This window comes from Microtus oregoni, unplaced genomic scaffold (assembly GCF_018167655.1).
Source record: "Microtus oregoni isolate MIOR12 unplaced genomic scaffold, Mior012 000023F_ref0000262, whole genome shotgun sequence".
NCBI lineage: Eukaryota > Metazoa > Chordata > Mammalia > Rodentia > Cricetidae > Microtus > Microtus oregoni.
This window is the reverse complement of record NW_024543082.1, coordinates 3,146,806-3,162,937: the sequence shown is the minus strand read 5'-3', so window position 1 is coordinate 3,162,937 and position 16,132 is coordinate 3,146,806. Positions and strand designations below refer to the sequence as shown.

At 47.3% G+C, this 16,132-nt stretch overlaps 1 protein-coding gene across 6 annotated transcripts in view; it reads right to left on the bottom strand.

Moving 5' to 3' along the window:
• The window catches only part of LOC121461695 (protein HEG homolog 1-like), a 117,200-nt gene that overhangs the window by 55,834 nt on the left and 45,234 nt on the right, over window positions 1-16,132 (bottom strand). For all 6 annotated transcript variants that reach the window (XR_005976221.1, XR_005976220.1, XM_041672836.1 and 3 more), the window contains 4 exons: window positions 12,291-12,394; window positions 9,474-9,532; window positions 9,083-9,243; window positions 5,340-5,474 (listed from right to left, as the gene is read on the bottom strand). Coding sequence is in view for 4 of the 6 variants with exons in the window: in XM_041672836.1 (XP_041528770.1) it covers window positions 5,340-5,474; window positions 9,083-9,243; window positions 9,474-9,532; window positions 12,291-12,394 (459 nt within the window). In the remaining 2 variants the exon portion in view is untranslated. The remainder of the gene's footprint in view (window positions 1-5,339; window positions 5,475-9,082; window positions 9,244-9,473; window positions 9,533-12,290; window positions 12,395-16,132) is intronic.

Genomic DNA, 16,132 nt, shown 5'->3' with positions numbered 1-16,132 from the left:
TAGACAAATAATTAGCTTTATATTCTTTTTCAAGATTCATGTCCTTTTGTTCTCATTTGGACCCTCTTCATTATCTGGCATTATCCTTACTAGGTCTCTTTTCTAAATGTTATATTATACCTACACCTACAGCTGTGCATATATACACGTTGACATTACAGGCCAGGATTAGGCGTATAAGGGAGAACATGTGATTTTGTTTTTCTTCCAAAATTTGGTGAGCTTGCTCAACACTATACCTTCTGATTCCCTCTATTTCTTGAAAATTTCATGCTCTCCTTTTTCTTTTTTTAAGATTTATTTATTATGTATACAATGTTCTGCCTGCATGTATGCCTGCAGGCCAGAAAAGGGCACCAGATCTCATTACAAATGGTTGTGAGCCACCATGTGGTGGCTGGGAATTGAACTCAGGACCTCTGGAAGAGCAGCCAGTGCTTTTAACCTCTGAGCCACCTCTCCAGCCTCTCCTTTTTCTTTACAGCTGAATAATGTTCCATTTCATTTTGTATATGTGACATTTTTATTATGTCTCTGTTGATGGGCATCTAGGTTGGTTTCGTTTCCTTGTTATCAAAAGCAGAGCAGCAATAAACATGGGCATGTAAATATCTCTCTGGAAGGGCATGGGTGCTCCAGGTAGATGCCAGGACTAGAACAGCCGACTCATGTAGCTCTAGCTTTAGTCCTTTAAGGACCTCCCACTGACTTCCAAACTGCTGTATCTATCTGTACCCCCATCATCAGTGGATAGGGGTTCCTGTGCCCACATCCTCTCTAGCGTTTGTTGTCAGATCTGTTGATGCATGCCATTTCGAGTAAGATGCGGTGCTATCTCAGAGTAGCTTTGGTTTGCTTTCCCTGGGAAAATAGTTTCTTCTTTTGAAAAGTACTTGTACGTTTCATTCTCCCTGCCCAGTCAGTATGATGTTTTCAAATCTGTATTTATCTATTTTTACGTGTGTGTGTGTGTGTGTGTGTGTGTGTGTGTGTGTGGCTGTACATGCCGTGGGGCACTAGTAGGGGTCAGAGAACAATTCTCAGAAGTCAGTTCTTTTCTGCTATTTTGGGGGGATGTGGGAATTGAACTCAGTCCCTCAGGCCCATATCCCTGCCCACTAAGCTATCCTGCTGCCCCCCTTTAATCTTCTGTCTTTTTATAAATTTTATATTTATTATTATTGTGGTTGCTGTTGTTGTTTGAGATAGGATTGCTCTGTGTAGCCCTGGCTGTCCTGGAACTCACTTCGTAGACCGGCTTGGCCATGAACTCAGAGATCCAGTGCTGGGGTTAAAGGCATCAGTGTCTCAACCACCTGGCTCATTATATGGATTTCCAATAGGTGTTTCAAACCCTTTATTATACAAGCAAGAGTAATCATATCCTATTTCGAGAGGAGATGAGGCTGTATTCCCCCATTTTTGACTCCTTGAGTTCGCTGCGGGTCTTAGGAAAGCAAGGACTCCTTTACGGAACAAGCAGAGTGATCCTGCCTTTTCCTGGTTTGGGTAGAAAGCTTCACGCCCCAGCTCATGCTCCCCCTCCTAGCTCTGCATCATGCTCCAGTGGGGCTGTGGGGATGAGGGAAGCCCCCCCCCCCCCCGAGGGATGCTTTCTGGCTCAGACTGCAGGAGTGCTCCATGGGGACAGCTCACCTCTCTGCCCGCCTCGGCACTGAGGGGGACTGATGTCACCAGGGCATTCTATTCCGGACACTCTTCCCACAAACACTTTTATATCCATCTACACACCCAACCCTCATCTGCTGGGTGGGCGCTCTCCACTCCTGGCTGTCCCCAGCCATGCACAAGGGCCATCTGTTGTCCTGCCTATGAGCTCCAGCTGGTGGCTTGAGCTATTTTCATGTAGCATCAAAAGTATCCTGACTCCCTGATGGAACATTTCTTTAATCAAAAGGACATGGGTTGGTGGAGCTGCTCAGTGGGTAAGGACATTGCCACCAAGCCTGATGACCCGCACTTAAGCCCCAGGACCCACATGGTGGAAAGAGAAGAGATTCCATCAAGTTGTCCTCTAGCCACCACATGTATGTATTCACAACGAAGAAATGAACAAATATATACATGGAAAATATTTTTTTAAAGGGTGTATTCATCATGTGTGTTCCTGTGTGCCCGATGCTTCTCTTGGGACTTTTAGGGGAAACCCTGCCGGTAAAGACACTCCCAGTTCCTCCTTGCGCATACCCCAGAGGGACTCTGACCCCAGAGCCCCAGAGACAGAACAAATGTGGTCAGAATTTGCATACATGGTCTCACTGGGTTTCTCCTATGGCTAAGGGTTCAAAATCAAGCTTAAAGAACATGATGAAGTTTGAATAACTCCTTCACAGGACACAAAGTCGAGATGTACTGATCCCAAGACATATTTGTTGCCCTGTGGTCACTTTAATAGACACGTGAGCACTATTTACAACATGCTAAATCCTATCCTCAGTACAGTTTTGGCTCCTGAGGTACTTGTCATCTGAAGCGAGAAGACTTAGAATCTGGGCTGCGGAGAAGGCATTTACCGCTATGCCAGGAGATAGGCGTTGGGCTCCCAATCATCTGTAACTCCCACTGTGGGGGATATGACACCCTCTTCTGGACTGCTAGGCTACTTGCACATGTGTAGCACATATACAGATACCCAAACACATAAAATTAAAATAAAATTTTGCTAGGGGTGATGGTGCATGTCTTTAATCCCAGCACTAAGGGGGCAGAGACAAGCAGATCTCTGTTCAAGGTCAGCCAGTTCTACATAGTGACACCCTGTTTTTTAAAAAACAAAGCCCTCCCCAAAATCTTTTTAAAATGCTAGTCTCAATCTAGTCAGAAGGAGGGGAGAGGGGAGGTTGCTAGCATGGAGAAACCCAGGAAGGACTCATATTTTCATTTTAAATGTCTGTGCTCCAGCACGAATGGCCAGAAGATGTCACTGCTAACCCATGACAGAGCTAGAGTTCACAAAACTCCGGAATCCATTCATTAGAGAGAGGCCCACGACCACCCACCACCGCTTGAGATGGGGCCTCATGCGGCTTCAACAATCCCCAAGGTTAGTCAAGGTTTTCCCAGGCTGCTTCTTGGTCATTACCAGGTAAACAAAGTTGGTGGCACCTGTGTCACTTAAAGCACACATACTGAAAATGAAAACCTGGAAAGGACCACGGCGACATATGCCTGAGATCGTTGGGATGCTCAGACAGGAAGATCCTGAGCTTGAGGACAGCGGAGCTACCTATATATCGAGTTCTAGGTGAGCTTGGGCTACAAAATGAGTTCATTTCTCATTTCTCCCCTCAAGTCATGGCAAATTTGGCCAGATCTCTGTATGGCAGAGGAGTGAGAAATGTGTATGGTTTTTTTTTTGTCTAAATTTCTATAATTCAAGCTATACACTGTCAAGTGTTTATATGGTATACACACATGCCTCTTACAGTCTCACAGACATCACTATACTGTCTTTGCCATACTTCCAAAGCTACATATAAAATTGAAGGAGATGTCCTTCTTACAGAGGCTTGCTCAATGCCACCAAGATTGCCTCTAAGAGAAAGTTAGGACATTGCTGACTTGGAAATAGAAAGAAATGGCCCAAGCCAGTCAGGAACAAGGGTGGCCGGCAGGGCCACTCTTGAAGGCCACGAGGTTCATGAGGCCAGTTCTTCTGCACACCTATGGTCCTGGTAACCTTTGTCATAGGCACACAGCACACAACACAGTATCACAACACACACGGACTTCAGTGCCATCATTTTCTCACATGCAGCTGAGCTCCAGCCCCCATTTCTGAGAAGGGCAGAGAAGCAGATAAGAAGGGGTTGGGGAGCATGGTTTCTTTGAGGCAAAGCAACAGTCTGGCACAGCCATGAGGGGCTGGGGACCAAGCACACCAGGCCTGAAGCCCAATTCAGAAAGCGGGTGTTCTTCTAAACCTATCACAGTTCCCATGCGGAAGGCTGATGTGGGACCTCAAGAGAATTTTCTATCTAAACCTAAACCATCAGAAGGTCTAAGGTTTAAGGTCTAAGATCAAAGGGCTGCCCCGAATATATTTCTGTATTCTTTTGATGAAATGAGTCTTCTAAGGGGAAGTCCTGACCCCAGTGACATACTACAATGCCCCTGTATGTGAGTTTTCTCTAGGATCCCTGTGTATCTGTCACTAAGAAGGTGTTGGCTGAGCAGGAAATCTGTGCCATTCACACTGTAACTAGAGCTGGCGCTCTGTAAGAAAGTAGTCTCTAGCTGCCAGCCTTGCTGATCACCACAGACTGTAGCAGGCTTCAGAGCCAGGGCACACAGCACTCCAGGTCTGAATAAAATTGATTTTAAGGTAAGTTTTTTGGACCACACTTATCGAGCGTGATCTTTGTCTCAAATGAAGTGAATGTCTTCCACTTTTTCTAAAAGACTGGCAGAATGGGGCTAGGGAGATGGCTCAGAGGTTAAGAGCACTAGCTGCTCTTCCAGAGGTCCTGGGTTCAATTCCCAGCAACCACATGGTGGCTCACAACCACCTCTAGTGGGATCTGATGCCCTCTTCTGGCATGCAGGGATACAAGCAGTACACTCATACATAAAACATAAATAAAAAAAAACCCTTTTTGAAAAGGCTGGCAGAATTAGATTTCTACTCTCCAACACACCAAGAAATCTTTAAAATGTTAGCCCATCAAATGCACAGCAACCTAGATAAATACAAGAGCAAGTCCCCACAGGTTTCAAAGCACAGCCTTAGACACAGCTTTCTGTCGTTCTTGGGACAGCTGATGAAATGTCACCACATTCCTTTCAAAGAAGTGGAAACTGAGGCTCAGAGAAATGAAGTGGCTGCTTAAGATGAAACCTAATCAGTGAGGCAGAATGTGGCTCTGGTGTCCCGGGTGTCCTGGGCATCACTGAGTACACTCACTACTGAGTCACGGTGGCCCCTGAAAGACCCAACCCAGGCCCTGCTCTGCGCCTGTATTTTCACCGTAATGGTTAATAAGCAACAGGCAAAGCTTTGGGGATAAAAACAATTTTTTCTAACCTCTTCTAACTGGAAGGGAGGTGAAGGGGACCCTCGCGATCACTTCCTGGAGGGGAGGGAACTTCTCTGATATCTTCCATTCTCTTTCTTCTTGAGCAGGACTGGCTAGACTAGCATGCAGCAGGAGATACATGCAAGGCGATACTGTATCCACTCCTGCCGCCAGCCTAATAGCAAGAACCAGTTACTCCTAATTTAGAAACATCACAGCCAGAGCAGAGCCCACCCGCATGGTATGCGCTGCACCTGCCTATCTCAGGAAGGGTGTCTAGAACTGCTGGGGACCCACAGCTACCTCGGCAAGAGTGATCCATCTTGTTGAACTGAAAGTAGCCGGACTTGCACTGACATAGTGCCACGCCATCCAGGTCGGTGCAGATGGAGGTCTCTTTGTCACACTCTGGACTCTTCCGCTTGCACAAGCTGCCCGCTGGGATGGGAAAACAAGACGGTGAAACCAAACCAAGCCTCGCCTTCACACCTTACAATGCATGAACTTGTTATTTCAAGAGGCTGAGAGTCTCCGCGGAGCCATACTCTTCCCAGAGGACCTGCACAGCCTCTGCCCCTTGTTTCCGGGTCACTGCCGGTAAATAAGTATTCACAAGCATTCCCTACGGAGAAACCAAACCGAGGAAGGAAAAGGCACTGCCCAATCTACAAACTCAGCCTCTGTGTGGTTTATTCTGTACCCTCATGTTAAAGAACTGGGTGTTGGGGCAGGTAAGAGAGCTGGAACAAACCCAGAAAATGTGACCATGTTCTTAGGGAGTTGAGCGCTTGGACCAGTTCCGGCCAGACCAGTCTCAAGTGGAAGCATATCTGGGCTCTGTGTGTCCTCAGGGGCCCAGGACGACTCCATAGGGTAGGGAAACTTGCTGTGCCCCTGGTGTGCTGCCTTTTTCGGGTTTATTACAGGGCTGGGGTTGAATGGGAATCCGGTTCCCCAGGCTGGCAGGAAGCTATTTGTCTGGCTGTCTTCCCACTATGGTGGTGGTTTCTTGAGGTTTATTCAGCATAGGGTCTTCAGTACAGAGACCAGCAAGTGAGCATGTGTGGGCTGGGGGGTGGTGGTGGCCCTACTGGCCTGTCAGTCACTCTACCATCAGCAGGAGAAACAGAAGCAGGCAAGGAAGGAGGCCAGCCTTAAGGGCACCTCCATGTTCATTTGTGTTATTTACCTCACGGGTGATGAAGAATCTGTTTATCAGTAGCAAAAGCATCCACTGCTGGGCACACAGTCCTTTGTGAGGTTTTATACAGCAAACACAATGAAGGCTACATTTCACTACCCGAGACAGACAAAGGGGCACTGGGAAATGGTGCACAGAAGGAACAGGATTAGGAAACCAACTGGACAGAAACACATGGACACGGCAAAGGAAGTCAGATGTGTGCTGTTGCTGATGGGGGCCAACAGCGAGTTCATCGTGGGACAAGAGCGGCCATGAGACAGGCGGTATGTGCATTGCTGTACAATGAAGAAGGGGTGTCGGTTTTGTAGGCATGGTATCCCCTCTTCTATCTCAGAGAAAAGACCCCAAGCTCTTCAGAAGGATCCTGTTATTGACACTGCAAAATTAACCCTTGTCTGGGCAAGTTCTGGTGATGCGAGCTGATGCCAGAGCTTAACAGCCCACGTGGAACTCCCAGCATCCACCCCTCTGAGAGACAGCCTGGTCCCAGCGGGGTGAGTTAGGGTCCAGCTTCAATTCTCAGTGCCAAATTTCCTGCCTTTATCAGTGCAGCTGACGTGCTAAATCGGAGTTCCTTTGTTCATTGTGAAAAGTTTGTATTCAAGAGGAAACTTAAACGGGAAACAGTCTCACCAGGCAAACTCTGCAGAGCTGGCACCAGGGAGGACCTCAGCCTCCACAACCTCTCATCCGACTTTTCTGAAGGCTCTGCCAGTCAACTGGTTAACAGAGAGTAACATCCCCGGGATACAGCCGTGTTCAGGCCATCCTAGCCTGGGAAATGCCCGGTCTGATTAGGTATTTTCTGGAAGCCAATGTTAAATTTTCCTTCCATCCTCTCAACTGATCTGGGCTGCTAGCAAAAGCATTCATTGCCATGCCAAAGCAGGCATTTCCTGCCCAGTGTCAGACTCCTGTTTGAACAGGGAGGGCAGGTCCTGCCCCCACCAAGAGAAGCCACTTTCCTCAGCCTTCACAAAGAACATCTTTCATAAAGCCACCCAACAGGACCTTGCGGAGTCTCACTTCAGTCAATCCCTGGTGATGGGAGACTTCGGCACTCACAATTCCCATGGTCTTTCCTGGACATTAGCATCCAGCAAAACAGACAATGGGCACTCACGTGTGTCTAAGGTTGAGGCATTCCACGGGGGATTTCCACAGTCCCTAAACCTCAGGAGACCATGAGAACGAGAAGACTTTGAAAGAAGGAAGGTGAACATCTAGGGAACTGGAGGACAAAACCGTGCTTGCCAGTAACAATGTTGAGGGCAGTCTCGCTGCCCAGAGGCTGGAAATCCAGATGTGTAGCACCTGTTGGTCTACTACCTCTCTAGCTCCAGAAAAATTACCAAGAGACAGAACTGAACCTCTTGGTCAAACCTAGAGAAGGTCTGGAGGAAAAATGGGGACATGAGCCCAATCCTGGCTAATACGCGCGGCTGTCTTTATTCTCAAGGGACTGGAAAGGAGCAGTGGGGATGGTCTCAAGGTGACCAGTGACTGGTGACTGGAGTCTTCCCATAAACCACGTGGGGGCAGACCAAGCAATGCAGCTGAGTGGGCAGGCACAGCTAGGAACAGGCTCTTGCAAATCCATGTAGCCACCCACTTAATCTGCAAGGCACAGATGCATTGCTGGCAACAGGAAAGTGCCCTGGCTCAACGCTGACTACACAAAGTGCAGCCCAGAGATGGTTAGCAAACTGTAGGGTACCTACCTCAGGGGGGAGAAAAAAATGGTACCCTTGAGTCCTCGGCAAGAGAAACAAAAACATAAAACCAGAGAGCCTCAAAGTTTCCAGCACACTGTAACGGCATGGACTTTGAAACAAGACACTCTGACTCTTCCCCGGTCCCATCCATTTCTCCCATTACTAAGCAGCAGCCCCCAGGAGCTTCTCTGACAATGGAAGGACAAGCGCCAACTCCCAAGGTCTGCGGTGCACTCGCCCATGCAAGGGAAGCCCCTGGACCAGCAGTTATGAAATCCTGACCTACTGGGAATACCCTAGACCAACCAGCGGATATGGCACCAAAACCCGATACCTTCAGCTTGTGTCTAACATCTGGATGCCAGATGGGGAGGCTTAGCCTAGGCTCTCCTTCCTTTGCCAGCTCTCATCCAGGGGTACAACAAACTAACCAGAGTCCACTTTGATCACTTACAATGCGCCAACAGGGACTAGCTCTGTCTTTGCCTAGAGGCGGTTCTGATTGCAGCAAGTTTCCTCTCCCAGATGTCAAACTACCCCACAAGAGGCAAGTGTGCCTTCCAGAGTTGTCTTTAAATGCCTTCTTCACTGGCCTTCCCCTAACACGAGCCAAGAGCCTCTGACAAAGGAGCCAAGGACCGAGAAGGGAGATCCTCGTCCTTACGTCATTACGGCATTCCTGGGAGCATCCTGCTGAGCAGTCTTCCGATTTGCCTATTTTTTTTTTTTATGATAGGAAACAATCAAAAGACAAGTAACCCTGCAATGGGTCTTTGTGTTTTCTTAGTAATCACCTTATGAAGGTTGTGGGATCACTGACAAGTCTACACACTCTGTACATCACTTTCAGTCTCCCTAGGAAACAGGAGTGATATCTCTGGGTTCTGTCAGCTCCTGTAGCATCTTCTTACCCCGGCGCTGTATAGAAGAAACAGACGGAGTCAGCTGCCCGCACTAGATGCCTAAAGGCCATGTGCAGACAGAACTGTGTGCCTCTGGGTGCCGTGAAAACCTGTGCTTCAGACATTCTAAAGTCAGGCTCCATGATGGAGCTTTCCTGGGCCTGAGCCCTGAACACTTTTCATGTCTCTCTGGTTTACGTGAGTCCTAGAGGAATCCCCCCTTACCTCTAAAGATCCGCCTCTGAGACCCCAAAAGCTGGCAGACTTCAGCAGAGGACCTGCAGGAGTTGACGTATTTCTGGATTCCATCAGCCAGGTCAAAGAGTGTCACGTTGGAGGCCAGGGCGAAGGTGGACTGCAGCGAGATCACCACTGTGCTGGGCTCTCTGTGGGCAAAGTCAAAGTTAACAGGCATATGGATCCCAGGCGCTTGCAAGTAAATGCTACTACCATTCTCCAGCAAAAGCACGGGAGAGCATGAAGGTCCAGCGACCTTGGGTTACCCAGTGGACTGGTCATAAGGCAGGGACTGACTTCATTGTGATCACCCATGTGGGAACAGCTCCCCAAATTCCACAGACCTCCATTCGCAAGCCTAAGAAATTCTGTTTCTTACCTAGACACACGGACTGTAGATCGGATATAACCAGGCAACGTCGAGAAACACAAGTTTAACTGAAACCAAGAACAAGGCTGTCAGACAAAATCCCTGAACCAAGAAGCAATTCCCAGTGCTCAGGATAAAATAAGCAGCTTCCAGCCATCAAGTTATCAGCAGGCAGCTTTACCCAGAGCAGTGCAACCTTGTGTTCCCCTCCCGAATGCCTTTCTGTTGCTCCCCCAGAACAAAGGGAGCAGTGCAGATAGTGGGGAAATCTCGGCAGGAAGTGATGCTCAGAGCAGCTCCCTCGGAAACAAAACATCTTCAAAGGAGAAGATCCCTCCTACAGTCCAGGGTTTGAAAAAACGCAGGCAACAAAACTGCACAGAACACAAGCTCACTGGAAAGGCTCAGCTCCCCTCGGCTCCCCAGGTCTGACGGGCCCTACAGGCTCCTCATAACCTACAATGAGTTGACCTAACTCAAAGGTAGGTCTTCCTCAGAAAGACGCTCTGTGGGAAACCACATGACGTGGGTCAAGAGCTCTTTTGTTGAGAACAAATTAAGAGCGATGTGTTTGCCTTGTGCTGCAGAGAGAGCAGAAAAACTCTCAGCCACAGAAAGCCCTGTGCCTGCCTTCTTACCAGCCCTCCACAGCCGAGCTGGGGGCTCCTTTTATGGAACAGAGAGTCTCAATATCTCATCCCGGGCAGACCCACTGTTTCAGAGCCCCTGACTTGGGAAGATGGGGTCAAGTGTGGGATGTTATCAAATAGGTGGTAGATCTGTATGCCATCGCTTTATGTGCTAAGAGCAATGGTTTACTATTGCCCTTTTTAATCCAGGTATGAGCAGAACACCATTTTGGGAAAGCCTGTGCTAGTGGTGTCCCCGATGGCGTTTAATTCTTTATGTTAGTTGGGGTCAGGTACATCCTGGCTCAGTGTATCATTTTTTTAAAGATTTATTTATTTATTATGTATACAACATCCTGCCTCCATGTATGCCCACACGCCAGAGGAGGGCGCCAGATCTCATTACAGATGGTTGTGAGCCACCACGTGGTTGCTGGGAATTGAACTCAGGACCTCTGGAAGAGCAGCCAGTGCTCTTAACCTCTGAGCCATCTCTCTAGCCCCTGGCTCAGTGTATCATATGGTGATATCTGACCAAACAAACAAGAAGTATTTAGGCAAGTTGCTTGGTACCGTGGAACATAAAGGGTTGTACTTTTGCACAGGGCTCTAACCCCCTACACTATGTGAGAAGATAATGTCTACCTGCAGAATAGCCAGGCGGCAGCAACGAATCTACTTCTGACTAGAGAGGTCATGCCTCTGCCCTTGCGAGAGTTTCTAAGTCTCACAGTGTCCCTATTGATAGTAACGATTTTTATTAAGCTGGGAATCCTGGGCCATGCCAGAGGATTTGCCATAGTCCCTGTCACCAGCCCTGTGATCACACTCATCATGTGGACAGCAGAGGAAACTCTGGGTCATAGGGTATCAGTTCAGTCTCTAGAGTGCCTAGGGACTGAAGTCAGTCATATGGACGGTCAACCACGTCTATATGGCAAAGGCCAAATAAATGCTTCAGACACCAAGGCTCAGGTGAGCATTGCGGTTGGCAGTACGACATACAGTCCCACACTGTTGGCAAGAGGTACCAGCAATGGCAATACCACAACAGCGGCAGAGCAGCTAGAAGCTCTGCATTTGGGACCCTCAGACTCTGCCCCATGCATATTGTCCCTTAGCTAATTTCAACTTAAAGCCTTTTAGTGTGATGAACCATCTATATGGAGATACTGGCCTCCAATAAGTTCTGTGGGTCCTCCCAGTAAATTCCTGAAATTTGGGGTGCTCCTAGAAACCTGCACACTTGCAGTTAGTTACACAGGTGACCTAGGGGACTGCTCTCAACTCTGCTTCCAATTAATGTGGACTCAGACAATGCCACCAACTTCCAGAGCCTCCTGGTCCTCCATCTGAAACATGTGTCCCTGACCCTTTTATAGGTCTGAGCACCTAGCATAGTCCCTGTCACAGATTAAATGCTCAGTAGACAGAGACATGGAATTAAGATACAAATAAAATCCACAGTCCTATAAGAACACCTAATTCTTGGCTAATACATGAACTCTAATTTAATGTAACAGCAAATCTAAATCTAATTTAATTTAATTTCATCTCTAATTTAGTATAATGGCAAATTTCAGTTCCCAAACACCAAATCTTTGACTTGGGCAGCAACCGAGAACAAAATATATTGCCCGAGTTTAGTTTGTATATCTTTTTTTCCATTTTTTCTTTTCAGATATGAAAGCAAAGAGGGAAAGAGCAGCATCCAAGGTCCCTAGATAATTTATATCGTGAGCTCACAAGCCCGGGTAATTGAAATTGGTTTCAGGCCACTGGCATCCCTCAAGGTGAAAGAGTGGCCTTTCTAAGCTCTGAAAACACAAGGAGAAGGTCATATCAGGTATCAACAGCAGACGGGGCACAAGGGTTTCCTGGGTCTTTCCTCTTCGCCCCAATCCCGCACTGGGGCAGGGCAAACACTCTATCTGATGAGCATGTGTTTGCACAGGAAAAAGAAACAGCCTAGTAGACAGGACTGCCCACGGAGATGGATCTGAAGCCGAACACTTCCTGGACACCACAGATCCCAACATCTTTCTTCTATTTCCAAGACACTTTCTACTTCACCGTGAACTTTCCCTTCTAAGTACAAAAGCAGATCTGGGGGATAAGGGTGACCTTGAGTAGTGACCAACTCTGAATGAAATCTGGTCTAAGGCTGGGCACGAAGCATCCTTTTGGGGAAACTTACGGTTTGAGCGATCTTGTTTTCAACCTCGTGAGTGTCAGAATGGTTTTCCACAGTAGTATTGAGAAAAGTCTTCTTTAACTTAAACTCAGTCACGAAGGTTCTAACTGAAGAGGAAAATGTGGCCTGTTAAGCCATACAACAGAGAGACCAATGCAAGGCTATGTATTCAGAAACCTCTGGGATGACCAGTTTTATTTCCCCAGAGGACAAGCTATGGGAGCCTTTTGAGGGTGAAGACCATGCCTTCCTCTTCTAGAAGGCAACCAAGGGGTGACAACAGAGCAGAACGAACATTTGTAGTAGGTGCAGACTCCATGGTGCTAAAGAATGCACAATCATCAGCCACATCATGAAAACAACCCGCATTAGAAACACCACTGGGTCCAGAATTGGGGGAAACAACCTCGTTTTTAAGGCCCATTTCACTCATAAAATGTAATTCTAGTTAACATCAATTTGGGCTGATTGGCCCTAAGGGGACTGGGACTCGAAAATGGGCAGACAACCAAAAATTAGTACAGCCTGTTTTTAGAACTGGCATGTATCTTTCATTATATTAAAATCATATCTTTCCCTCTGGAGGGGAGAAAAATAACCCAAACCACAGAGGTCTGGGAGCCCTTTCTAACAGGGCAAGCATGCCTGCTGAATTAAGAGGAAGGCCAGCAACCGAGCCAGGGAAAACATCTACCATTTTAGAGTTAACTGCCGAAAGCCCCTAATCCTTATTTAACATGCTTTTGCTTGTTCTACAGTTCAGTGAAGCCAGCTGCTTAGGACTCTTTCTGAACAGCAGGCAGCTCTTTGAAAACACTCTTGGCCAAGCAAAAGCATTTCAGGAGGGCTCTAATTTGCATGTTCCTGTGATGTTTGTGAACAATGAAGCCAAATGACTTGAAAAGGGAAAGACGGGACTGCTGGCACAATTGAGCTGCATTCCTCCCATCTGCGCTACCTGTGGGACACCCTGCACACAAGCTTCCCGGAAAGTCACCTGACCCAGCCCTCTTCACTTCCCACACAGGTTCAGATCCAGACTCTCCATATAAAAATGTGCACAGGATGAGGGTTGGGCGCATAGAAGTTTTCTGAATGCGCCTTCTGTTTTCAGCATGAGAAACAGCGCCTGCCTTCACCCAAACCCTGGCCTCTTTCCTAGAAGGGATTTGCTGAAGGTGTTTATTTATGTAGGTTTTTTTTGAGACAGGGTTTCTCTATGGAGGCCTGGTTGTTCTGGAACTCACTCTGTAGACCAGGTTGGCCTCAATCTCACAGAGATCCACCTGCCTCTGCCTCCCGAGTGCTGGGATTAAAGGTGTGTGCCTCCACCACCTGGCTGCTGAAGGTATTGTACCTCTGTGGAGATGAGGCTGTGTTTGCCTTCAAGTTACTGCTTATTGTAAAAGCAGTGGCTTTTAGTCAATGCTTTGCCTGGGTGACTCCATTTTATAAGTTGCATTTGACTCTGTTTCATGCTGTGGACAAAGACACTCCCTCTTGCCCAGAACCATCCATGGGGCACAGACTGATATCTTGCAAGAATATATCAAATTAGATTGGGTCTTTGTATGAGTATACAGCTTATTAAAACTTATCGGAAACCAAGACCCTAAAGCTGACGAAATACACCAAGGAACAGAGCAACACCCTCTTCTGTATTCCCATAAAGAGGAAGACACCTGCCATGCCTAGCAATGCCCCCAGCAACTATCTGACCACCCAGGATGCACAAAGACTGCCCGACTGTCCATAGGGCTTTAGCTTGGCTAAGTCTCCACTGTTGACATGGTATTCCCTGTCCCTTTGCCCATCTGGACCCTGTCCCACATAGCACAGCATGCCTATGGACTACATGGGCCTGTGCTTCACCTCCACAGTCCTGCTCCTCTACAGCTCATCTTGCCTTATAGTCCCAGCTCAAGCCCGCAGCCCCACAGCAGCCCAGTGTGCGCCTCTGCAGTGCTACAGCTACAGCTCGGTCCCTGATGTAACAACTAAAGGGAGTCTCTTCTCATCTGTATCAGCTCTCTGCCACCTTAACCCTTGTGTGGTCTGTAACCAACATATCCGTGCACACGCTTGTACACACACACACAAACATGCACGCACACACATGCACGCACACACATGCATGCACACACATGCACACGCGCCTACAACACACTGTGATGTATAAAGTGTGATCTCAGAGTTAATATTAGTAATTAAATTTGGAATAGAAGAACCTACGCTTGCCAATGGCCAGCTATCAAGGGAAATCAGAATAACTTGGCAAATTATAGCAAATGAAATTGAAGTAGCCTGTGAATTTATTGTTACTCAATAAATTCTGACATTGTGGAAAGACACAGATGTGTCCATGTTTCTAATAGAGTTAGTGTACTCAAGACAGCTTACGTAACTACAGTTACATCATCTGGATGGGTATTTTTAAAAAAATTATTACATTTATTTACTTTGTGTGTGCTTTGTGCATGCATGTGTGCATGTGCGTGTGTGTTTATGTGCCAAGGTACCCTTGCGAAAGCCAGAGAACAGCTTGCACGAACTGGCTCTCCCTACCATGTGGGTTCCAGGAATCAAATTCAGGTAGTCAAACTTGACAGCCGGTGCCTTCACCTGTTGAACCCTCTCACTGGCCCAGGATGGATTTTCACCTCAGCTTAACTGCTGCCTTTACCAGGGACCTGTAACAACGGCTCTGCATTGACAGCTGGTGGCTTACACAGCATCCAGTCTGGTGAATGCTGCCTCCCATCTGGACAGCTCTTTCCCACACTCAGAGCATGCTCCAGCAGATCACTTTATTCGCCATTCCCAAACCTTGAGTGAGAAGTGGAGCAGACTGCAATCTGATTTCACAGATGAGGAACTAGAGGCTTTGGCTCTGTGTTCGCAGGTGCTGGCTAAGGGCCCGAAGCCAGGCATTTGAAACCTGGCAAGTGTACTTTCCAGAGGGCTTCAAAACACAAACGAAAATGGAAATATTCCCATCTTCTTCATCCTTCAACTGCGCACTCTTATCTAGTTCCCGATAGGATGTGGTGACATGAAACAGGTTACCCAAATGCACATCAACTATTACACTGAGAGGAATTCTTGATTTTTGACTCATGCCTACACCTATAGATTTTTCTTTCTAAAACAACGCTCAGTTCTTGTATTTCAACCAACTTTGAAAATTCTTATTTTAGGGATGTGCCAGCCTTAAGAAGTCCCTTCTGCCTATGGATAATAGGAATTAATGCAGACAGCACCTGCAGAAGAAACAGACATCGGTTCTCTCAAAAACACCGGCTGTGTGGGCACTTGTGTGTGTGGTGTCAGCCTGGGCAACCGAAGCTGATCCCAAGGCAAATCATTTCCCCAGCCAGTTTCTTTCCACAGCGCTGAAACTGTATTTCTCATTCTAATTTCTCCAGCAAGCAACGTATTAAATTCAGCAACCCAACAAGGGTCATGCCCTGTGTGCAAGGATGTTCTTCAAATGAACACACGCTTGTAGAATAGAAAGAACTACAGGCTGGGAACCAGGACTCAGCAGCGGTGACCCAAACTTGGCTGCTGAGCGTCTCTTCAGAGCCTTAGTTCTCACTGGGTTTGTTGATTTGTGTTTTAACCCGAAGGATGAGAAGTGAATTTGGAACTAACAAGCTTCATGGAACTGCCAAATGAGGAACAAAATATGGCCGATAAGGTGGCCAGCAGCTGTGTCAAAATGTATCTGTCTGTGACTAGCAATGTGAAGATCACTTTTAAAAACATGAAGAATGTGTGCATGCAGAGGGCAATCAGAATCTTACACTTTTCTCGCTCTAAAATCACAAAACAACTATGCAGTG